Source organism: Syngnathus scovelli, chromosome 19 (genome assembly GCF_024217435.2).
Source record: "Syngnathus scovelli strain Florida chromosome 19, RoL_Ssco_1.2, whole genome shotgun sequence".
Classification (NCBI taxonomy): Eukaryota; Metazoa; Chordata; class Actinopteri; order Syngnathiformes; family Syngnathidae; genus Syngnathus; species Syngnathus scovelli.
The window spans coordinates 3,383,716-3,406,213 of NC_090865.1; the positions used below are offsets into that span (position 1 = coordinate 3,383,716).

Below are 22,498 nucleotides of genomic sequence, written 5' to 3' on the forward strand. Positions count from 1 at the left end.
CTTTGAATATTCTGTGTGACCTCACAAGGTCAAAGTGAGGTTGAAAATACAAAATACTCATTTCTCTATCCAGCAGTCAGGTAAAATTGCATGTTCAACAATATGAGCTTCACTTAAAATAAAAAAAAAAAAAGAGAAACCAATCCAGTTCCTACTCAAATTGTCATCCCCCTCTCGAACCCGCCCCCGCTTTGTGTCCCAACTCGTTGTCATGACCACTGTTACCTCGGTGAGCTACAGAAGAAAGGAAACCCGAAACACAGATCTTGATGATATATTTAATTCATTAGCACATTCAGGTTGAATGTACATTATGCAGAAGAAGAACAGCATTTCTATATATTTAAAAAAACAAAATATTTTACCATTTAAACAATTCCACTACAATTAATTTAAGAGAACATGAACCAAATGGCAGCGTTGGTATTTTTTCATACAGCCAATTTATCTTCTGGCTTTTACAATTTCAAAATTCTTGTTAATCCTTTTATTGTGAAAGCAACTGTTTTATAAATGCTCCTTTAAATGGAACCTGGCATGAGGTGAAACTGCGTAATCTCCTTTTGTCAAGGACCCCATGTTGTTTTTGTGTCAACTGATCCACTGAACATCCATCTCCCTCCCTTTGTTGACCCCCCCAGACTCCCCCCACCTACCAAATGGGGCCACGCTCAGTATTGCTCCCCCAGATTTGAAGAACATTCTACACGGTGTTCACACCGACTCGATATCTCCACACCGATTTGGACCTTGTTAGCTTTCGAGGAAGGGGGAAGGGTAAAAGCGTGGAGCAGCTGAAGTGGCTTCATCAAGGCTTGGAAAACCTGAGTGCTTGTTATCTGCGCAGAGCCAACACTGGATGAAGGTTTTTCTAAGGAAACCAGATGGTTTCTTCTTGAAGATATTTTATTATTATTCACAAGACGATGTGGATATTTTTTTCCAAATAAGGGCCTGGCTGCAGATTTCTATGACCTATCAAGGTAAAGCTACAAATTGTCGTTGTTAAACCTGAAAGATAAATCAGCTGTAGTGAAGTCTGGACCTTCTGAACTTCAATTGGGCATCAAAAGACTGCCACAGGTGGCTGCACAGCTATTGCCTACTCAATAATGCATTGAGTCAAGCGTAGGAATGAGAGGGAGGAGAAAGTGTGTGGCACTGTGATCCTTTTCAACAGATGGATGTCAATTACCAGAAGAAAGTGGGAGCCATTTCCCTTGGATTCTTGGGGTAGCAAAAAAAGTACACTTTGGAAGATTTGAATTCTGACCAAAAGACTTCAATCATGGTTAACACTGGCATGCAACTCATCAGCTTCACTTGCGCCGTCACCGGCTGGATCATGGCGATAGCGGTCACGGCCCTGCCTCAATGGAAAGTGTCGGCCTTTATCGGCAGCAACATCTTGACGTCAGAAATCAAGTGGGAGGGCATCTGGATGAGCTGTATTTACCAGACCACCGGTCACATGCAATGCAAGACTTACGACTCCCTGCTGGCCTTGCCTCCTGACATCCAAGCCGCACGTGCCCTTATGTGTTTGGCCATCTTCATGGGCTGGCTCTCCTGCACCGTGTCCTGCTGTGGAATGAAGTGCACCACCTGCGCCGGAGATGATCGCCAAGCAAAAGCGGGCATCGCGCTTTTCGGGGGGATTCTTTTCATCCTGACCGGCTTGTGCGTTCTCGTTCCTGTTTCCTGGACGGCTAACACGGTCATTCAGGATTTCTACAACCCTAACGTACCCATGATGCATAAACGAGAGCTCGGCCAGGCTATTTATCTGGGTTGGGCCGCTGCGGTTATTTTGATGATTAGCGGAGCTGTGCTTAGTAGCACGTGCCCCCTGGCGGAGAGGGGAGGGAGGTACCGGAGGGGGTACGTGGGTCGCAGCTTTGCTAATTCACCTGTTTCTGCACCCAATTTGCCCAAAACCATCACATCTACAAGTCTCCCACTTAAGGAGTATGTGTAACGAGAAGCAATAGCATAATGACAAAAGAAGCTATTCAATTATTTATTATGTCAATATTCAGTGTTTTTATTTGTATTTAAACTTGTGGTTTGTATATTCCTTGTATTTTAAAACAAGTGACTGGAAAAAAAATTTGTCCTCAAAGACCCAAAAAAATCTTCGGTCTTCTATGATGGCTTGTTATATGTTTTAGCTAGTTATTTCCTAAAGCCTTGATTGAGAAAATTCCCAAATGTGAAATAAAAGCAGTTTGTTAAAGTGTGGATGTGTTTGTCCTTTTTGTGAGCTGTATTATGAAATGTATTAAGTTTGAAGAAAAAAAAAAAAAACAGGACCCTATTATTATTTTCATCTGTCCATTGCATTGTTCCTTTGAGAGTCTCATCTTTTCTCCGCCATTTAGCCAGATCCAATGAAGAAGGAGACTTTGCAAAGTGTATCTGAAATTGGAAAAAGACAAACATGATTTTTAGTATTAGGTTGTTCTGATCAGTATTATTGATATCAACCTGTGATGAGATCCTCTTCAGTGGGAGAGTCCAAGTCTTTCCATCTCTTCGTAGAAGATCCCAAAAACTCGAGGTTGCCTGAACTGAGTGTGTGCAGCAGCGTCTTCCTCCTTATGAATCTGATCACATGATTTGAGGAAAGGCACAACAGATAGCGTGATACAATTCCAATCCAAACATTAGCAAAGAGGATACTGTCGTCGATAGTGACGGTCAGCATCCTGGAGCCACTCCAGCATGTCCACGACGGATGGGATGATGGCTGAGCGCTCGGTGACAGTGACCAAATCCAGACTATCTGTGTTTTGCTCATACAACTGGACAACTGTTGAGACCTGGTTACTCAGCGAGTCTCTCAGTGAGTGGAGTGAAGCCCTAAAAGAAAGAGTTATATTTAATTGCATTAAATCTGGAGCTTTGCACAGCAGTTTTGGTAATGATGGATATTCACTTACATATTTTCATGGAGTTTGCACAAAACCGTATCCATGGCTTGCAAGAGCTTGAAACGCAGCAGTTCCTCTACTTCTGGAAAGTCTTTAAGAGGCGTATTGGAGATCTGGATGTTGGAAAGCGCCCTCAATTGCTCTGCTAAGTTCTGCAGAGATGCCATCAGAGGGATGCACTCTGCTAAAACGCTCGTCCACATCTTTTGGTGGTTTTCGAGATTATGGAAGCTTTTTCGCAATACTTGATGGATGGTTAGTAGGGCAGGTTTCGACATTTTGGGGTGGGTCTGAAAATATAGTTGAATCGAGACACATTAATTTCGAAAAAGACACGCTAGTCACCATGTTGTTCTCATTTCGCATATTTCCATGTTGCTTTTACGACAATTTCCGGTTTGGCACTGTAAACAGATGACGTGTCACACACCTATTGGTCCCCTCTTGACGGGAAGTGACGTATTGGGACCGAGCCCTGATTGGTGCGTTTTGTGTTTAACCTTTTCCGACGGGAATTTCAAATTGTATTGCATCCTGCAAACCGCTGTTCAAAGAAGGAGAATCATAAATCGCATTTTAAAAGGGAAGAGACGGTTAGTAAAAAACCCAGGTCATATCGGAACATACTAGATTTCTTTAAATGTATGTAAAGGATTAGATGAACCTAAATGGCTTAAATTACCGTGTAACTTCCATGCTAAGCTAATGCATTATGCTAATACTTGATGCATTTTTCAATGACGCTTATAATCAAAACATTTTGCTTTCGCCTATTGTCAAAATTCAGACATGGCTCCCAGGAAAAGAACCACTAAGCAAGTGAAAAAACAACTCAGCAGCTCCAAACTCAATGCATTTCTGGAAGATTTTGATATAGAAGGTAAAAATGTGATAATATGATGACAAAGAGACTTTGATATATATAATAATGCTTACCCATTGTTTTTGAGCATTCCCTAATTAAATTCCTTAAGGCTTGTGTGTTTAAAATTGTTTTAATAGTACAAACAAGACTTCATCAACTGCAGGAGAGGGAATTCCACTTGTTGAAGGATCTTCGCAACAGCTACAATATGGCTATCATTAAGCTCCCATCTGATTATAGGAAAATGACTTGGTTGGAAATTTTCAGTAAGTGCAGTATTGTATAAATGTCTTCCTGGTTTATCCTCTCTACTGTGGCATAATTCATATAAATGTTTTTTTTTTTCACTGCTTTGCTTGTCTTCAACACAGCGTCGGAGCAGAAGAGTGCAGCCAAATCTGGTTCAAATGAAGAAAAGGCACCCAAGACTTTGAAAAAGGTAATAACTCATTTTGATTGAGATGCATTGTGTCATTACCATAACCACTTCTTCTGCATTCAGGGGAGACCTGCAAAGAAGCCCCCAACTACATCAAAACGAGCAAAAGCTCTGTCAATTATCCAACAAAATGGACCAGTCAGAAGGTAGGAGATGATATTACAACAAATAAAGATAAAAATATAATCTATTGTGGTTTTATGTGATGGTGTTGTTGTTATCATAATTTTTAGATCATCAAGGAATCCCACGGTGACTCCCGCTAGGTCCCTGTTGGACGCCTCCATGATGGGTAAAACGCCCCTCATCACGCCACGCTTTGACCCGAGGTAACCGCTAGATGTGGCAAGCTTAGTTTGGTCAAAGGTCCAAATGCATGACTCAACTTTTGAACTTTCTCCACCTCAGACTTCCCAACACTCCAGGCTTGAGAGTTCCTCGCCACAAGGAGAGAGTCTTCAGCTTTTCCGTCAACGGCTCGCCCATCGCCGACAACAACGATGAGATTATTATAAATGTCCCAGTTGGTAATGGAGAGGTGAGGCCTTGGCAAATGTAGCTTTCAATTTCCCCCTAAAAAATGGATCTGAATAACATCAAGTTGTTTATTTTTTTTTTTAGAGTATTCAGCTGCTGGCTAGTCAGGTGGATTCAGTGGATCTGTCCACGCTGGGTGAAACCGCCTTGAGGAATATTCGCCTTTTGCAGGTATATCCATTATATATCAACCCTGCAGGTTCAAGAGCCAAATTATTATTATTTTTTTTTAACCTATATTTTTCTCTCTTTCTCCAACAGAGTCGTCTCTCAACACTGTGTGAATCCTAGCTCGGACCCAATCGTCTCCGAAATAGTTTTAATATTTGTTTGACGACTTTGATTGCATATTATCCGCTCGCCTTTTCTTCCTGATTTCTTCCTTTTTTTTTTAAAAAAAATATTTTTTCCAACGCATTACTTAGAATTCACTCGCCTGACTGCTGTCCATGTGTATATGCGGGTTTTAAATGTTCAGCTTGTATACTGTATACATTTTGTAGTGGTCTTCGCTTTAATTTCTGTAAACCCTCTGGGTGTTCTGCCTTGTCTGTTATTTTTGCTTCGCACTCTTGTACATAAAAGGAGTTGGCATTGGATTCATCACATGGAGTTTTTATTTAGCCTTTATTCAGAGTGGGGGGTTGCAGTACCTCGTATTGGTCGCAAGAGGGCGCGCTTTATATTAGAATGTCATCTGTACTGCTGGAAAATAGTCACTAGATAGCAGCATTTCTTCATTGACTTTAATATTTTTTGCAGGCTCTGACTGCCCTTTCAAACAATAAATGCCTTTATGAGAGCAGATTTAGATACTTTGAATATTTTCACAACATTCACTCACATTATTTATTTGACTTTTAAGCTGTACTGAGCATTTTTCGACTGCAAACACACAATAGATTTTTTTGGTATCACATATGTCATTAAAGTTAAAAATTTCCTTTTCCACTAGTCCAAACATGCTATTCAGATTTAAACCATCTTTATGGCACATGAAATAAACTTTTACTTCTGCTCAAACTTCCCTTTGTCCTTTCATGACTTTGTTTGCACAGAGGGATATTCGTGAGTGGCGTAAGTTGGCAGCCTCTATCTCTCTGCTGGCACAGGAACATGCACTCTGACCTTCAAGGACAAGTGAGCTGCCAATTAGAAGCTCGTTATGAAGCCTAAAGAGCTCATCAGGGGTTTTCACCTGGGAAGAGGCGACGGGTCGGGCCTAGCCTCACCTTGGGTCCTTGCAGACGAGTGCACAAATGCTATTTCCGCTTGCTTCTAATGCATATGCTACCAAGCAATGGGACTGGAACTCTGCCCCAAACAGACAAATCCTGGCCCCTTCCATCTGTACTCATCTTAAACACTTGATCATCTGCTGTCACTCAGCGCTACAAAAAAAAAAAACTCCAAGTCACCCACAACGACAGATGCTGTGATCAGCAGTGCATGGACTTTAACTCCCTTGTTGGTGAAGTCTTTGCACACCTGCTCTACAATTCCCGATCGTCACAGTTTTGCTCGGATCCTTTATTATAATTCTCTGGGTGGGTGGAAAATTGCCATATTGCACGGATGGCTCAGTTTTCACTAAGCACGTGGGCAGTGGTGCAGTGACAGGTGCTGCATGAATGGGGAGGACTTTGAGGTCACGGAGCAACGCTTCCACATAAATCATCTGAGGAGATGTGCAGGATGAAGGACTGGAACCTGAGATAATGGAAATGGAGAACATACCAAGATACTTGAACTCAATTTGAGCACATCACACGCAAGTAAGTAAAATCAGGTACTTCACATGAGAACAATATTTATTTATTTATTTTTTCTCGGAATCACCCGTTATAGCCAAATTGAAACTTTGTTGTAGTGGTCATCTATTAAAAAACATGTTTTTAATTTTTTTTTTTGTCAGCACAAAGTTCAACATATTTAAAGTGACAAAAGAAATTCGTAATGAATATCCATTTTTGTGTGTGATATCTAAAGTAATATTTTATAATATCATTTCAAACCCAATCTTAAAACATTACCCTAAAACTAAATGTATTACAGAGGATTTGATTATAAAAAAACCCCAAAAAACCAGTACGACTTTCCAACATAGCTCTTTAACGCCAATTCCCACTTAAACAGCGATTTAGCGACACCCTGTGTCAACCTAGGGAACTGCAGGTAGCAATTACCAGATCTTTTCGGGGGTTTGATTATTTTCTTCTCCTCTATTGTAAGTTATGTTCTTATAGACATTTTGTCCACTTCTTCCTCTTCTTATCTTCCTCCAGTTTGCATCCTCACAATTGCTTTTTTTTTTTTTTTGCTGTAGCCATTAAATGTGGTTTCCTCAACAAAGCTATTCTCTCCCCCTAATGGCTAGAGCCCTTTGGTTAATTGAGCTCCCAACCCTGGGGAACCTGCCAAATTTCCTGCCAAGATGGATGAACCTGGTGGGGGCATGTTCTCCCGGAGAAATGAATTCTCCATTGCGTCGGGGCCGCCTATAAATCCCATCCGTCAAGTGCTCCCCTAATCGATTTATTCACGTACTTACATTGCCTGCTGCCACTGTCTCTCACTCAATCCATAGTGAAACAACCAAAGGCTGGCACTGTTCTTTTGCTATGTTTGTCAGCAAAAAAAAAAAAAAAGGGCCACTTGACGACCCAAAAATGATGATGTGGTGAAACGACCCACTGCAGGGCTGATTTGGAAATAAGACTGAACCACACATGTTGCATTCCAGACACGTGTTGGTTGGGTGGCCAGCAGGGTCCTGATGGTGTTTTGATGGGCGGCCCCTGATGACAGGTGGGATTGAAAAGAACATCTGCTGCCATTAAAAAAATCCTGTGGAAATTAGGCTCCGAAGGAAGCCAAGCAGGAGGTTGGCTGATGGCGCAGGGACAAGTTTTTCCTTGGGCGACACTAAAAACAAAGATAGCAAAAATATTTGTCAGCAAAGGACATGATAGTTTTTGTTGTTGTGGAATATAAACATGTTTTAAATGGAAACACAATTAAGTGTTGGCAAAAAAAAAATCATTACCGTAATTTCCGGACTATAAGCCGCACCAGCTAAAATTCAGGGATATTTTAGTTTTTTTCTTACATAAGCCGCACCGGACTATAAGCCGCACGTGCACATGAGTTTTTTACAAAGATAGTGTTTTACATAGTAGTGTTTTAAAATAGTATTTTTGTTGTTTTTTTTTCTTCAAGATACCGCACAACAGTGGTCCACAGCCTTTTTACGAGTGTATAAAAGTGATCAAGTCATCACAAAAATCACGAAAAAATCTTATATAAGCCGCACCTGACTATAAGCCGCAGGGTTCAAAATTTTGGAAAAAAGTCGCGGCTTATAGTCCGGAAATTACGGTATTTCCACTCTTTGGGTAGTTCAGCTGTCATATTTTTTTTTTATCTTCAATATCAGTGACTAACTAACATCCTACACAACAGGTGAAAAGTGTGTTCATTGCAAAGTTAACCACTTTTACAATCAAACAAGATGATGTGCAATGTATGCAAAACTCCACATTCTTTTCACGCAAGACTCGTCCCGATTGAAAAAGCCCTTTCTTATTTGGCTCAATGAATATGTGATGCAAATTCCAGGCAAGGCGACAGAGCAGGGATGAAATAAAGTGAATTCTCACCTCATTAATTATCTCCATTACAGAAAAGAGGAGGAGTGAGGCTATAAAACGAGTCGTGCTAGGTAGCAAGTAGCATTGCCTTTGAGAAATAATTAAAGCCTCTTTTGCAAGAAAGCCTCCCGGGAAAATCCCCATCTTCTATATGGTCTTACAATTGATGTTTGCTTTAGCTGCTCCTCTGTATAAAGCAGACCTTCAATAAACTATATCGCCCTATTTGTGAGAGTAATGCAGCCCTCTGCGGCCTTCAATTAGGTATAAATGACACAGCAAATTGGAAAATTAGGAGGGGAGGGAAGGATAATTTGCTCCCAAACAGGCTAAAACCAATTCATTAGGAGACTGGGAAAGGAGACAAAGGGTCCGAATCTGTCCTTGAACAAAACCGACCCCCCCCCCCCCCCTCTCATATTTTTTTTTTTTTTTTTTAAGTTCAGATGTCTTACTGCTCACCTTGGGTTGTGCAGGGGGATTATATTTATCATTTGTAGCAATGCAGGTTTTCCGGTAATATTATTTAATATTTATTTATTTAATATTTATTATAGATCTGAGATTGAAAATATATTTATAATCCCACTGTTTGAGTTATTCTTCAACATGTTTATTAAAATACTCCCGCTCTAAATTTCAGTGGCGCAGAACTGCTTTGCACAAAAATTTTGCTTACATAAGCAACTCTGAACTATTAATCATCAAAAGGGAGGAGAGGGGTGGGGTAGTGGTGCATTTAATTGCATATGGATTAAACGATTAGATTTTTAAGGGGTGTTGTTGCTCATATGTAAAATGTGTCCCTCAAATGTGACACCGAGAGGCCTATAGTAGTGACACTTATCATTGTGGGGTCAATCAAATGCTTTATTGGAACACATCCCTTAGGTGCTATCTGGATGCACAACCCATAATAAACATGTCATCCATTTTTTTTTCCTCTATAATAAAACATGCAGCTTTAAAAAAAAACTCAATTTCCAGCTCCTTTTTATTAGAAGTGATATGATTAGAGGGCCTCAAGAGTTCGAAAACAATGACACATGCGCGTGTGGACACGCTACACAAAGTTGTGCAAAGATGTTGTTAATTAATCGAAGTTGAGTGACAGCACAGTGAATATTTCAGACAATTATTTACTTAAGAATGGTCTGCTGGCTCCCACAGCTTCGCTTGCCATCTGTTTGATTAATGTTCTGGCATAACCCTTTATTTTAAATTAAAATGGAATTTTAGTCGGGAGATAAAACAACTCTCTGTAGGGCAGAAAATGTTAACTGTAAGTTTGACGTTGGTTGCCAGGCAACCAGACAGGAAGTAGCCTGGTGCTTTTTTTTTTATTTAGAAAGTAAGTCTCTTGGGAATATATATTTGTTACTATAGCGGCGGAAGGAAAAACATTGAAGCTAATAAGATCCAGCGTCAGATGAATAGACACGTACGAGTCAAGGTGATGCTCTCATCATTTTCCTGATGTTTATCTCTGCTCGTGGAAGCTGAGGTTGGTGCGTAAAAAAAAAAAAAAAAAAAAAATGCTGAACGGGCAGTTCAGCAGTTATACATCACAACGCTTTTGACCTTCAGATACTACTGAAACGCGTCAAGCCTTTTTTTTTTTGTCTTTCACAAGAAAAAACACACAAGATATAAATAATGCTATTAACTGACCCCCCCCCCCCCCCTTTTTTGTAATGGTGGCTTCCGAGTGTAATAAAAAGGACGGTCACTGCAGATGGAACCGATATGAGAGTCCCCTGGCCGATTTGAACAAAAGTCTGCTTTTAAGCATTTCCTAATCACATGCAGCTCTTATCTTCCTTAGATATCTTTTCTAAGACTTAGTTCTTGCTGAGTAAACACAACCCCGCTTGCTTTCCTTCTCTGATATCCTTTATTTTTTGCCCCCACCTAAATCTCCAGGATTTTTCCTCACAAGCACAGGAAGCAATATTAAAACAGATCAACATGGCCTAGAAAAAAAAAATCAAAAACAAACCTCTTTAGCTTGTACCACTGTGACTCGGAGCCTGCGGCAGGGTTGAATCAAGTTTGGAAACTGCTTTTCCCTACACCCTCCAAAAGCCTTCAGAAGATTACGGCGCTTGAAAATCACAATCCACTGATGTGCAAATTGGAGTCAAGAGTCAACAAGAGAATGCGGCTAATGTACACGGGTAATTAACATTTCCTTGTCAAGCAGCACGTCGCAGTGGGAGGATTAAACAATTCCAGAGAAATCGCAAAGATCAGAGTCCAGCACTCTGGGATGGGTGTCGTCTTTTTAAATACTTACTCCGTGCGGAAGTGTTGATTTCAGTTATGAATTGATAATTAATTGAAATTAGAATCCGTCGTTTCCACATCGGGATGCCAATTAGCAGTGGAAGGTGGGTCCCTTGCTGAATTAGGTATTCCTACACAAATGATAATAACAATCATTATCGTTATCACGATGATGATTTGCTGCAAATCCAAGATCGGTTTGCAATTGTGTTTTAGTGAGGCCTGCAGGCTCCATAATGAATATGAATGAATGGATGAATAATTTCTATTTTGAATATAATGTGGAATTTTATTTTTATTTTTAATATTTGCAATATAAAACCAATGTTTTCCTTGTGTATTAAAAAAAGAGAAATAATTCAGCCTTTTAATATGTCGCATTTTCACTCCCTAAATGACTCCTTAATGTCAAATTTATGATGCCAATACAAAGTGTCAAATGATAATCTGTGTCAATTCAGTGAAAGAAAGCTATTACGTCGAAAATCCTAAAATGTCTGGAAAGCGATGCCGTCATAAATACACATGAATAAAGTAAAGTTAAGCAATAAGTGGCTGTCACATTACCATTCTAATAGGACATCAAATCTAAAAAAAAAAAAAAAAAAAACCTCAGTAACCATTCAACTGTACTGTCAGAAATTAATCAAACCACACGAGAGCTTTTCTTGCACAAAAGGAATTTTCAAAGTGGTTGAAAAGTATTGATTTGGGGCCGGCGTCTTTAGCAGTTTTAATACCGGATCGATAAGTGTCATCTGTGCGAGCTCGCATCTGGAAATGGTTTTCCGTCACATATGACCTTTATTATAATCTGCGGAGATTATATGTGTGTTTACCTGCATACATTTTAAAGCTTGTCAATTTATTTTTTTAATTAGACAAACATTCAAATGTTAATTATGCAACAATGTGCTTTGTATAATAAGGAATTGTTTTCTGTGTTGCTGTAGGGTTTTTATTTTGTCCCCCATCATGGTACCTTGTTCCCATCCTTATTTTTCACCAATCCCCTGATATCCCGCTGGCTATATTACACCGCCAGGTCTATCGTTGGAGGAATCAAGGCAATAAAAGCTTTATTTACTCTTATCTGGAGCGGACCCTGAAAAACGTCACGGTATAATACAGACTGAGACACTTTTAAAAGGCAACCAGGTGAAAAAAAAAAAAATCCAGGTTCCTGTCTGCTGGCAGAAATTTCCTCTTATTTTCATTTATTAAAAAGCCTTATAGCTTGTCACTGAGAATTGCACAGGATTGCTGGAGATCCCGAGTAGCTGAGAAAAATCCAGGTTACTAAAAGTCAAATTCTTTCCTGAGTATTTAATAATGCATGCAATTATTATTATTTTTTTTTATAACACAAAATCCTTAATGCTGGTTACTTTCAAACCCTTTTTGTCTTCTATTTGTGTGTCCTTGCTGTTTGTTTATTTCTCTCTGGAAACACACAACCTTCACTCTAAACTTCATTTCCTTGAAATTGTTTTTCCAAGTGCGCTCTTGAAACCTTCTTAGCATGCAACCTTCTCTTTGTCACATTTTTCACACCCACTTGCATGACACACCTGAAATCAGTGTACTCTCCTATGTGCTTTATCTTATTTCAACTTTCTTCCAAGATAAAGACATTTCAAAAACAGGTAAATAAAAACCAAATTTTATTGACTTTTTGGGTACTATCAGGGAATTCTCGGGAAATACTACGTGTGTGTAAATTTTGAAAAGTGACATACTTAGGCCAAAAAGAGAATCTGCATGACCTAAAATGGCGGCAAGCAGCTTTCACTCAATAGAAGTCATGTGGAATTAACAATAGGGTGATAACTCGCCCTGATATTTCCAACTATGCTGCTTCTTTGTCACAACAGTGACTGCTCACTGTGTTGCATAAATATTTAATCTTATTGTGAGAGTCGCCTGCAGTTAAAATTGAGGGTGAGTGACTGCTTTTTTTTTTTTCTTTGTCAAATTATCATGTTAGCAAGTGACCTTGTTTCTTGTTGTGCATGACACCAAAGTCGGAATTATATTCGCTTCAGTAAAAAAAAAAAAAAAAAGGTTGAAGTGAAGATGCAAAATGTGGTATGAACTCAAACACACACTTTGAATTTAAATAGCTACAATTGTAGCATTTTATCCCAAGTCTGACTATAACCTAGAATTTTATCTGTATAGATGCCTTTTATTGTCCTTGGAGTGTTTCCGTGAATATAACCTATTCTTTTCTCTTTTTCAAACCAAGATGACTGGGATCAGTGGCCTTCATGTAAATATCCCCCGGTGACGTGGATTCAGAACAAAAGGAGTGTATCTGGTGAGCAAAGCCCGCCGGAGTCTCGGGTTGGGACATCCCCAGCGGGGCTAATCTATCACCGTATGATTTATAGGCTTTACATAGAAAGGGGGTGGAACCAAGATGGAGGAAACAGAAGAAAAAAAAACCAAAATTGCAGAGTAAAAATACCTTAACCTTTTTTTTCTTTTTCCCCGACTCAGCACATAGCAACCCGCTCATTACTCACCGCGTTGGATACCAAATACATTTAATACATCAATTGATTGTTGGTTGATTAATTTCACCAAAAGGTTTCATTTTATCGTCCATCGGCGTGTTTATGATGACTCGAATTATCTGTCTGGTTTATTCACAATGTGGAGTTTGTGATGAGATACTAATGAAAAGGGTTATTACTTCCAGTGGTAGCGATTCAAAGTGTTTTCTCTGCGTTGGTTCGATAGCGTGCACATATTAAAGGCAGATATAAGAGTTTGTGTAATTGACAATCTAATTGTGCCGGCGGAGGAATACATTAGAGTAAGTTATTAGTCTTCGCACAGGCGTATTGTTTTCACCAATATGAGTTTGTATGTGTGCACATAATAGGCCGAACGCAGGTCGATAGAATTTGACATAATTCAACGGGGCTTGTCAATATTGTCAAGATCTAGACTTGATTACATTTTGGCAAGATTGGAAATAGATTGGAAAAAAAATAGAGGTGAGATGGAAAAGTCATCCATGGGGGGATTTGGTTTCTTCAATTGGCCAGTAGAGGGCTAAGATAATTTCAAATATCTGTTTTTATGCCGCTTAAATTCTTTGGGGGTCACATGACCATGAACTGGTCAAGCCCAATCCATCACACCTCAGATTTTCTACGGCTGTAAACGACTAGCTTGGTGCTCCACAGCTGAGTGAGAAAAGGTCAAAGGTTATTCTGCCATTTGGCTTCACCCAGTTTGCTGTGTATTACCCGGGATAAAATCTCACTTGGGTTTATAACCTGTGTGGTGGAAATTTTTTTTTTCAAAGGCTGCCGGGATGCAATAACAACTCAATTTAAAATGAGAGTTAAATATTATTTGTGCCAAAAGTGAATGTTAAATGCTTATACGGTAATGGCCAGTTGAACGACCATATAAAAGAATTAATTAATCTTACACCGAATAAAACCTTTTCAATTAGCATTTTAATACTTGCCGCTTGTAATATCCCGGTGACCACTGCAAATAAAGATAACGGCTCAATTAGTTTGAACCGCTGCCTTGTTACTCCATAAAGTGCTTAGCGCCTTTTGCCTGTTTGTAATTTACGCTAGTAATCACCGTGTTAGCGAGACTTGAGGTCATCAATTCAAATTTTTTTATTTTTTTCATAAACAAGGCCTCACCTGACCACGGTGGCCCACCTCAAATCCCTTCGGGGGTCCTTCTAGCATGCAGACCCAGGAAGTAAATCACCTGCATTGGGAATAAGGTTGGGGACTGATTGCCTTTCAACTTTGTTTGACCTTTTTTGGGAGGGTGATGCAAGAGTGCACTCATGGGAACGTCATGCCTGCTGAGTTAAGTAATAAGGAATAGCCAGGCTGGCTTGTATAGAAGAATGTAAGGAATCCTATTATTAATTACTTTGGGGGATTCTAAAGGCGTCAGCAAAAATGTCCGCGCTCTTGTCGTCTCATTACTGTCCGGCTATTTCAGCAACATCCTCCTCGTCCCGCATCCCGAGCGCTGAGAGATTATTAAAAAGATGTTGCACATAAACAAGGAGAAGTTATGAATTTGTAAGTAAGCTTGAAGTGACTGCGAGACTGCTGATTAAAATGTACACTGCTTGTCTCTGGTGACAAACATCCGGAGTTAAATATTAATATGGACGGTGAAAAAAAAGTTGATTCGTATTAATAAAATATCAGGCAGTCTGTCGAAAGAAGTTGCCTCAAGTTGTAAACAGTAACTGTAAGGTATTATTTAAAAAAATAAAAAATTAATCCTCTAAATGAATGTCAAATAATAACAAAGTTTGAAAAGTAACTTTTGCTATTTGGCACGCAAGGACCGGATCGATACGGCAGTTCACCAAAGGGACACATTTCTGATTCATATATTAGAAATATTACGAAAAAAATCTTATATGAGGAGATTAAATTTGCGGGCTCTCGGTCGAACCCTCAGCGGGGAACCGAAATAACAGTGAGAAGAGGAGATTAAGTTTGCAGCCCCTTTTATTTGATGCTCCCAGTGCAGCAAACATGATATGGATGGATTAATAAATAATAAGTCTTAAAAATAAAACTGCTTCATATTGCAAAGTAGTGGGATGCTCTGCGGTCGGGCGCAGATGTTCGCCGTGTCGGCTAAATCTGCTGCGCTTGCAGTCGATATTTCCTCCAAGCAGGTTCTTCGCGTGGCTAATGGTTATTAGATGGCTAACGTTGATGTTCTCAACGCTTTTAATTGTCGGCTGAGAAACTTTCACGCGCCATATTGTCTACTTGGACGACTTCTTGATGGCCTCCCGCTGCTGATGCTGCTACGAAAACAAACAGTTTAGTTAGAAAACGGAGCAAGCTGTGCATAAACATAAAGAGATTTTTTTTGCCTTCAATTAGGGACCTCGGGAAGAGAGTCGAACAGGCAATGATGCCGTAAATAATAACGGACAAATTAGTGAGCGAATTCGTTCAAATAATTGAGTCACTGTAAAGATTTATTTTCTACACTGAAGCTCAAGTCAGACTCTTTCCTGCAAATTGGATTATTGTCTATAAATAAGTGTACATGAAAACCAGGAAAAAAAAATCCGATCTTCCACCTGAGACCTCATGACCTTGTCTTTCTGATCTGCATGGGTCCACGAGTTCCCCTTCCCGCCTCCTGTCTGATCTCTGAACCAGCAAGCGTGTGTAGATTGAGGAGCTCCTGACAAGTGACACCCTATCCATCTGTCCGCAGCTATTTTACCAGCAAAACCCGAGTCGTCGACACCTGAGTAATGCTCGACCGTCTGACCCCGTCCTGCATTTGAGCGGCCTGCACCCGGAGCTTGATTTCCTCAACCTGTCAATAGACGGACGGACAAACATGCGTCGGCGGTGACAGGTAACCCATGCAATTATTTTTCCTCCATCCATCACTAGAAGGAGGGCAGAGGGCAGCGCCATTTGAATTGGAGCTTTAGATAAATAGTCTGTCGGCTTGTATCTCTGTCAGGCCCACCCAAAGTCTGCTGCGACACTTATCAAGCCTGTCGCGGTATTTCATGTTTGCTTGACTTTATCGTCTCGTTTTTTTTTTTTACTCCTACATTTATTCAGCGGCCGCCTTTTCCGACAGGAATGTGCTTTTAAGATGAGTATCACTCCCTACACCATATTATTTTAGATTAATCAAAAAAATATATGTAGAATAAATAATATAACAATAAATAAAAAATAAATAAAAATAAATAATACATAATAAATAATAAATATTTTTTTTTTCTCTTTGTGGACTATTTTAAAACCCAAATCTTAGCAATATGGTCGTATATATTTAAAAAAAAAAAACTGAACAAGACCTATAGGCCTCCACAGTTTCATTTTTCCGTTAGTTGGATGAAGTTAGAGTTCAGTCCTCCTCCTCTCTTCACCCCTCTCCTTCCTGCCTCCCTTCAGACTACTTATTTACTAATGATGTGCAGCAAATGCTTACCCTAGTGTTTTCATTTTTCTCCTCCGACCTCTGCTTTTCACCTCTCCCACCTCGTCCAACCCCGGCATCCCCTTCATCCCCCTGTCATAGCTCTCCTCCTCACCCCCCATCAAGGTGAGACCTGGGTGGCTTTAATTGGCTGGTATCAATTAGAGGCGGAAAGCATGTGAACTCATGGGAGTGTTCCGGGTCTCCGCTTCCGCCTCCCTCGCCGACCGGACTTTGGGTTCATCATCAGACATGCCATGCCCTCCACCCCCTTCTCGCTCCAACCAAATATTCTCTTTCATTACATCTCCAGCCTCTCCCTCCTTCTCAGTTTCGTTTTCCTCTCCTAACTCTCCTGTCCTTATCTATTCCAGCCGCCACTTTTAAATAAATCCCTGCGGCAGGGACTGAACCAGACATGGCCATCATGGGACCAAGAGGAGGCTAATGCCTTTTTAATGAGGCCTCGGCCACAATGTGACACAGTAAAGTGGCAGGAATCGGTGGCTGGTGAGCCCTTGGTCCAAGGTATTTATCACCTGAAAAGCTCTGATCCACTGTGCCTGTGGGAGGGAGGGAGGGGAAGACGGGTGGAAGGAAGGTTGAGAAGAAAGTTACACAAAAGCCAAAAGTGGTTCAAATGCGACCATGAAACAGTCAAATAGCATCTCGGACTGTCTAAAAAAAAAAATCTTCTTGCCGGGTTTTAAGTGGTGCCCATTTTTACTCGTAGCAGCGACTGCAAGATGCATAGAGTGAAATCCTAATAACATTCACAGCGCTTTGACAGTAATTAATATTCTCCCATAGTGATTGCCGTAGCGCCTGAGAGAAAAGCGCCGCGCACGGATTGCCTTCTTTGAGGGTTTCTCGCATTATTATAATCCCATTTCATCTCATTTTAATACCCACTGGGCCGAGTATTCAAACATAAGATCTAGCGAAATTGCCCTTAAGTGGTTGAATAGAAAATAGCAAAGAAAAGCACCTTTCATTATGAACACACGTGATGGAATGTAACGGCCATGCACGCTCGAGGCGTGAAATGAAAGAAGCTTTGAAATATAAACTATTTCGATGTGCTTGGCATGTCAATGCTTGTCCGTTAAGACTCCCCAGGTCATAAAAAAAAGTGGAAGTTGTTAAAAAATGGCCATCAAATAATTTTTTTATTGTGGTCCAATCAAAACGCAGCTTTATTGTTTACATTGCATCTCATTTAATGGACAGGAACGTTGTGAGCATCTAAATAATTCAACGCTAACCTCACTTCGTCTTAACACTTCAACCGCTGACCCTCTGCTCTTCTCCAGAGCTTCCGTTTATCTCACTCGATGTAATCCTCCCTCTTTCAACTCGAGGCGGGCTACTAATTAATTAAATCCACAAAGAAGAAAGCTCCTACTTATGGAATGCTGTCATTCAGAAACACAAGCGACCCGCCCGTTGTAGGCCCAAAGTTCCGAAGCTGCTATGATTACATTTCTGGGACCAAAAAAATGGAAAATAAAAAAAAAAAAAGTCATAATCTGTTCTGGTGTAGCGGTTGCACGTTTTCCGAGATGATCCGCCGCTTCACCCTACGTTAGCCATCCAAAGCAGACTTGTGATTTACATTCAAATGACAGTGGAAATTTGACAAGATTAGGACGGCGCCCCCTGTGGGGGGGGAAGATTTGTCTCGAGCTCCAGACACTGTTTGCTCCGGTAAAAGTGTTCAGCCGTGAGATGCCACCAGAGAATTGATGTAATAGGAGTGAAAAGAAACACCCAGTCAAATACTAAATAACCCGTGCTGGTGTTAGGAAAAGAATACACGCCCTTCGTTTTTTTTCTTTCTGCTGCTAGCGTATGTTCCAGACAGCCATAAATGTTGAATGAGTCGGTGGAAGGCCTGGGGAAGGGGAGGAGAGGAAGTGAAGGGGAAAAAAGAGGGCAGAATAGCAATGGAGGATGCAGAGATGATTGCATGTATGCAATAAAAAGAAATTTAATGACCTCAGTTTTGTACCTCTCCGTTTAAATTCACCCAAAAGACTAATGAGCAAGAATCTTGAGTTGAGGAAAAGTTCATCCAAGTTTCAACTGGCCTTGCATGTCCATCGGAGAGTGCTCGATAGCTTGCGTTAAATCAAAGCTATTTCCATTAATCTCCATTTGTGAATGGCTGACTGATTTCAAAACAAGCTCTCTTGATTTGACTGCGGAGGACACCAATTCATCACAATTTGTTCAGGTACTCATGGCTGGCGACTGAGTGCTTGTTTTATTCATCCGGCAAGTGGAACGCAATGAGAAATCATCTGTTTGGACAAGCAAGTCTTGTTTTGTAGATGCAGATGTGGCGTCGCCGTACGTTTCCATCGTTCATCCCTCTCTCTCCGTCATCTCCCAATGCGACGACGATGATTTAGGTTTGTTTGACCGGCTGCTCAATTATAGTCTGTTTACCCGTGCATAAACAAAGACAAACAGTAAATCTGCAAAACAAAGAAGCCGGAATTCGATAAAAAAAAAGTTAGACACCATGTTAACCATATATTTGCATACATTTACGACAAGTTTTGTTTTTAGGAACTTCTAGGAACTTAAATACGCCAAACTGGGTACTGTTCCAATACTTTTGGAGGAGCCCATTTATTGACTTTTATATGGTACACTTCTCCTCTGAGTAAACTGTTTAATTAAATCGGGATGCCTGCTGAACAGCAACAATTTTTGAGGAATATATATATATATATTTTTCCTCATCCTCCTTATTAATCTACCAAGCTCTGTCTGCTCCGTCTCATCTGCCATTTTCCCTTCTTGCCCCCAAACCAGTCTTTCTCTCAGGGCTGATGCGAGGCAGTGATAAATACATCGACTTCCTCGTCATTAATCAGACCGCAGCTTGTCACTATCTGTCCAAAATGACTCAGCCCATCCCCTTGGGGGGGGCACCACAGACAGCAGATCCCTCCTTTTGCCACTTCTTCTTCTTTCCATATGACAGTTGACACCCCCTCTGGTAGATGCTAAAAAAGGAGCTTGTAGGAAACATTTGGAATGAGCTCAATTTCATCATAAATTGATCCTAAAGTTTGATTTAAGTCTTAATAGACTGCCTGCAGAAATATGTAGGCGGGTTTGGGGCTGCTTTGTTACCTCAGGGCCTGGACGCATTGCTATCTACTATATCTTCTCTGTTCAGTTTCAGGAAATGACCCATCTTTTCTCAACTCGAGTTATCAGGCATGAACCACTATCACCAATGCAATCAGACTAACTAAGTGCTTCCGTCTCCATTTGCTCCCACAGACAGGAAACGTTGGTTGGACTTTAACAAGGTGCCTGTCCTTGAGAGATTTGTCTCGTCATCAATCAGCCGCGGAGTCGCAGCCGGCGGAGAAATTGAGGGATGGAGTGAAAGACCGAAAGAGGAACGAGAAGAGAAAAAGGTGAGGAAAGCGGGGGGGTTAATTAAGAGATGAGGAAAGGAGCGGATGAGGTTAAAGAATACGTTTCGGAGATGTAGCAAGTCATCCACCTCTCACAACATTGATGGAATATAAAGCACACCTGAAAGCTCAATCCAGCACCACAAATTTTGTTTTCTTCTGATTTATATCTACGATATAAGTCATGATCACCAGTCATTTGTTTTTGTGGCTCCTCACGAGGAAACCGAGTTTTACTGTCCCTTTATCGTCACACCACCAGGCCAGTAAAATTCAGCGGCGATGAAAAATTGCCAAGATATTTACAATCACAACCTGCGTTCAGATTTTTGCAGAAAGACATTTTCTTTCTCTCATCTCACCGTGTGGGATGTGATGCCAATTTATCCAATCACGTAAAGACACATTTGGTAGACGACTCAAAAAAAAAAAATCATTGATAGTGATGTGTTTCCCCTTTATCTCTTGTAAACATTTATTTGGCATGCCGCAGCCGTAACGTTGAAGCTCAATGGCAACTGTGGGAAGTGTTGGTTGAGGGAAGCAGAGCATGTGACAACTCCCTCCCGCGAGTTCAATATTTTTTTTTTAAGTGACTGCAATTTAATTGTTAAGCTCTGTGTCCAAAAATACATTCTTTTATGTTTTTTTAAAAAAAACAAAACAAACATTTTCCTCCACTGAGGCATTTTGGAAAACTTCTAATGCCTCTGCATTGCTGCGGGGAGAATTGCACCAAAGAGTAACTTAATTTCACAGAGAATGTTCTGCTTGGTGTCCACGGGGAAACAAAAGTTCAAGGTTCAAAAAGTTCCCTTCCTTTCTTAGGAAAGAACTTTACAAATGAGCTATATCGACCATACCGAAGGTATCTAAAAGCAACCAGGGCTCCGAGGAGAAAAACACTTTTCGTCTTGGACAAAATCCGTGGCTGTGCAATTTATATTTTATTTATTTGTGACACTGTGACGCAGTCTCGCTTTTTAAAAAAAAAAAAAAAAATTGGCTTAGTTATGATATGCCTGATTTAAAAGTATTGAAATCCAACTCCTATCTCAGTAATTTGTCATCAGAAAATCCTCCGGAAATTTCTCTATTTGCAGTCTTGCTCGGAAATAAAACAAATGATAGGCGACGCTAGTGGAACACTGCATCTCCTGTTTTCCAAAGGTATAAAGACATGTGGATCGATGGTTTGCGTCTTGTGATTGATGGACTGAAAGTGATGTATTAGTCATGTCAGAAGAAGATGCTGAAGGGGAGGGGAGGGGGTGAGTGACTCTTTTGTCCCTGTCGTTTGAACACTTCAGTGTTGTTTCTCATTTCCCCGCCGTTTCGTTTCCTTCTTGTCTCTCTCCGTGGCTGTTTTATAGTTGCCCTGCAGTATGTTTTTTAGATCTGGCAGTGTACTCACCTTGTAGCAAGCTAAGCTACATCGCACAAGTCTTGCCCTCCACGCAGCTATCGCTGTAATTCCGCAGAAGCTCTGTAAAAAGAGCCCAAGGCGGTCGAGCGGAAGAAACTGATGTCATATATTGTGCTCTGTGTGCTTTGCCCTTGTCTGTCTCCGAGGCCTCATCACAGGCTGCAATATGTATCGCTGAAATGAACAATTTTTTGGGTAATCATGTTGTGGAAAAAGCCACAAGGAAGAAGAAGATGAGGAGGTTGTGCTGGGCAAACTTTGAAGCTGGTTTCACATTTCAAAAAGTTGTTTTATTTTATTTTATTTTATTTTATTTTATTTTAATTTTATTTTAATTATTTTATTTTATTTTATTTTATTTTAATTTTAATTATTTTATTTTGCTTACCTAGCCTAGATCAAATTGTAATTCCTTTTTACGAATGAGCTAAATCGGACAAAAAGATTGTGTCCTTGTAAACAATTTCCTCAAATGAACTTAATTCGCTCCTAATTAGTCCAAGCAAAACATTCAACCCCTCCTGGACTCCTTCCGTTTGCCTAATTGTAATTGAAATGAAATATTCTTTTTCTTTTTAACGCCTTTTAAAATGCATCACAAAGTTTCTTGCGAGAGGCCAATCTGGCTAATGCTAAAACTCCATCCCGATGGCCTCGCTTCATATTCATGAGAGTGCCTGCGTGTTGCCGCCGTTTTTGTTTTCTCCTGTAACACAACCCAGACGAGTGCTTTTCCAACTGAGACTGATGCGTTTTTATGCGGCGAGAATTTTTCAATTGCATGTTTTTCAATTTGGGATGCAACATAATCTCCGGAGATACGACACGATCCAGTAGAGCCTGAACGCTTCAATTTTAATTTTGCTACGCTTTAAAACTTCTAGCACTGGTTTTTCTGGTAATAAAATACTTACACGTGGAATGCAATTTTGTTCACCCTCAGCTGACTTAA

At 40.4% G+C, this 22,498-nt stretch overlaps 3 protein-coding genes and 1 long non-coding RNA gene across 5 annotated transcripts in view; 3 read left to right on the forward strand and 1 right to left on the reverse strand.

Moving 5' to 3' along the window:
• The first annotated feature begins 69 nt into the window (after window positions 1–69).
• Window positions 70–2,239, forward strand: cldn35 (claudin 35). Its single transcript, XM_049750538.2, has one exon. The coding sequence runs from the start codon at window positions 1,289–1,291 to the stop codon at window positions 1,976–1,978; it is 690 nt and encodes a 229-aa protein (XP_049606495.1). The 5' UTR covers window positions 70–1,288; the 3' UTR covers window positions 1,979–2,239.
• On the reverse strand, window positions 2,008–3,348 carry airim (AFG2 interacting ribosome maturation factor). The gene is made up of 4 exons (XM_049750539.2): window positions 2,943–3,348; window positions 2,683–2,862; window positions 2,488–2,606; window positions 2,008–2,418 (listed from the first exon to the last, which is right to left on the reverse strand). The coding sequence occupies exons 1-4, from the start codon at window positions 3,209–3,211 to the stop codon at window positions 2,378–2,380; spliced, it is 609 nt and encodes a 202-aa protein (XP_049606496.1). The 5' UTR covers window positions 3,212–3,348; the 3' UTR covers window positions 2,008–2,377.
• Window positions 3,349–3,387: 39 nt separating this feature from the next.
• cdca8 (cell division cycle associated 8) lies at window positions 3,388–5,373 on the forward strand. Its single transcript, XM_049750540.1, has 9 exons — window positions 3,388–3,526; window positions 3,721–3,813; window positions 3,936–4,064; window positions 4,170–4,237; window positions 4,301–4,383; window positions 4,471–4,566; window positions 4,646–4,775; window positions 4,859–4,945; window positions 5,036–5,373. The coding sequence occupies exons 2-9, from the start codon at window positions 3,723–3,725 to the stop codon at window positions 5,063–5,065; spliced, it is 714 nt and encodes a 237-aa protein (XP_049606497.1). The 5' UTR covers window positions 3,388–3,526; window positions 3,721–3,722; the 3' UTR covers window positions 5,066–5,373.
• Window positions 5,374–5,981: 608 nt separating this feature from the next.
• LOC125987123 (uncharacterized) overlaps window positions 5,982–22,498 on the forward strand; it is a 38,603-nt gene continuing 22,086 nt past the window's right edge. Inside the window, exons 1-4 of one of the 2 annotated variants that reach the window (XR_007487902.2) lie at window positions 5,982–6,549; window positions 12,959–13,030; window positions 15,955–16,101; window positions 19,981–20,120. This is a non-coding gene — a long non-coding RNA (uncharacterized lncRNA). Of the gene's footprint in view, window positions 6,550–12,218; window positions 12,357–12,958; window positions 13,031–15,954; window positions 16,102–19,980; window positions 20,121–22,498 lie in introns of those variants that run through there. The other variant, XR_007487901.1, reaches the window with a different exon arrangement.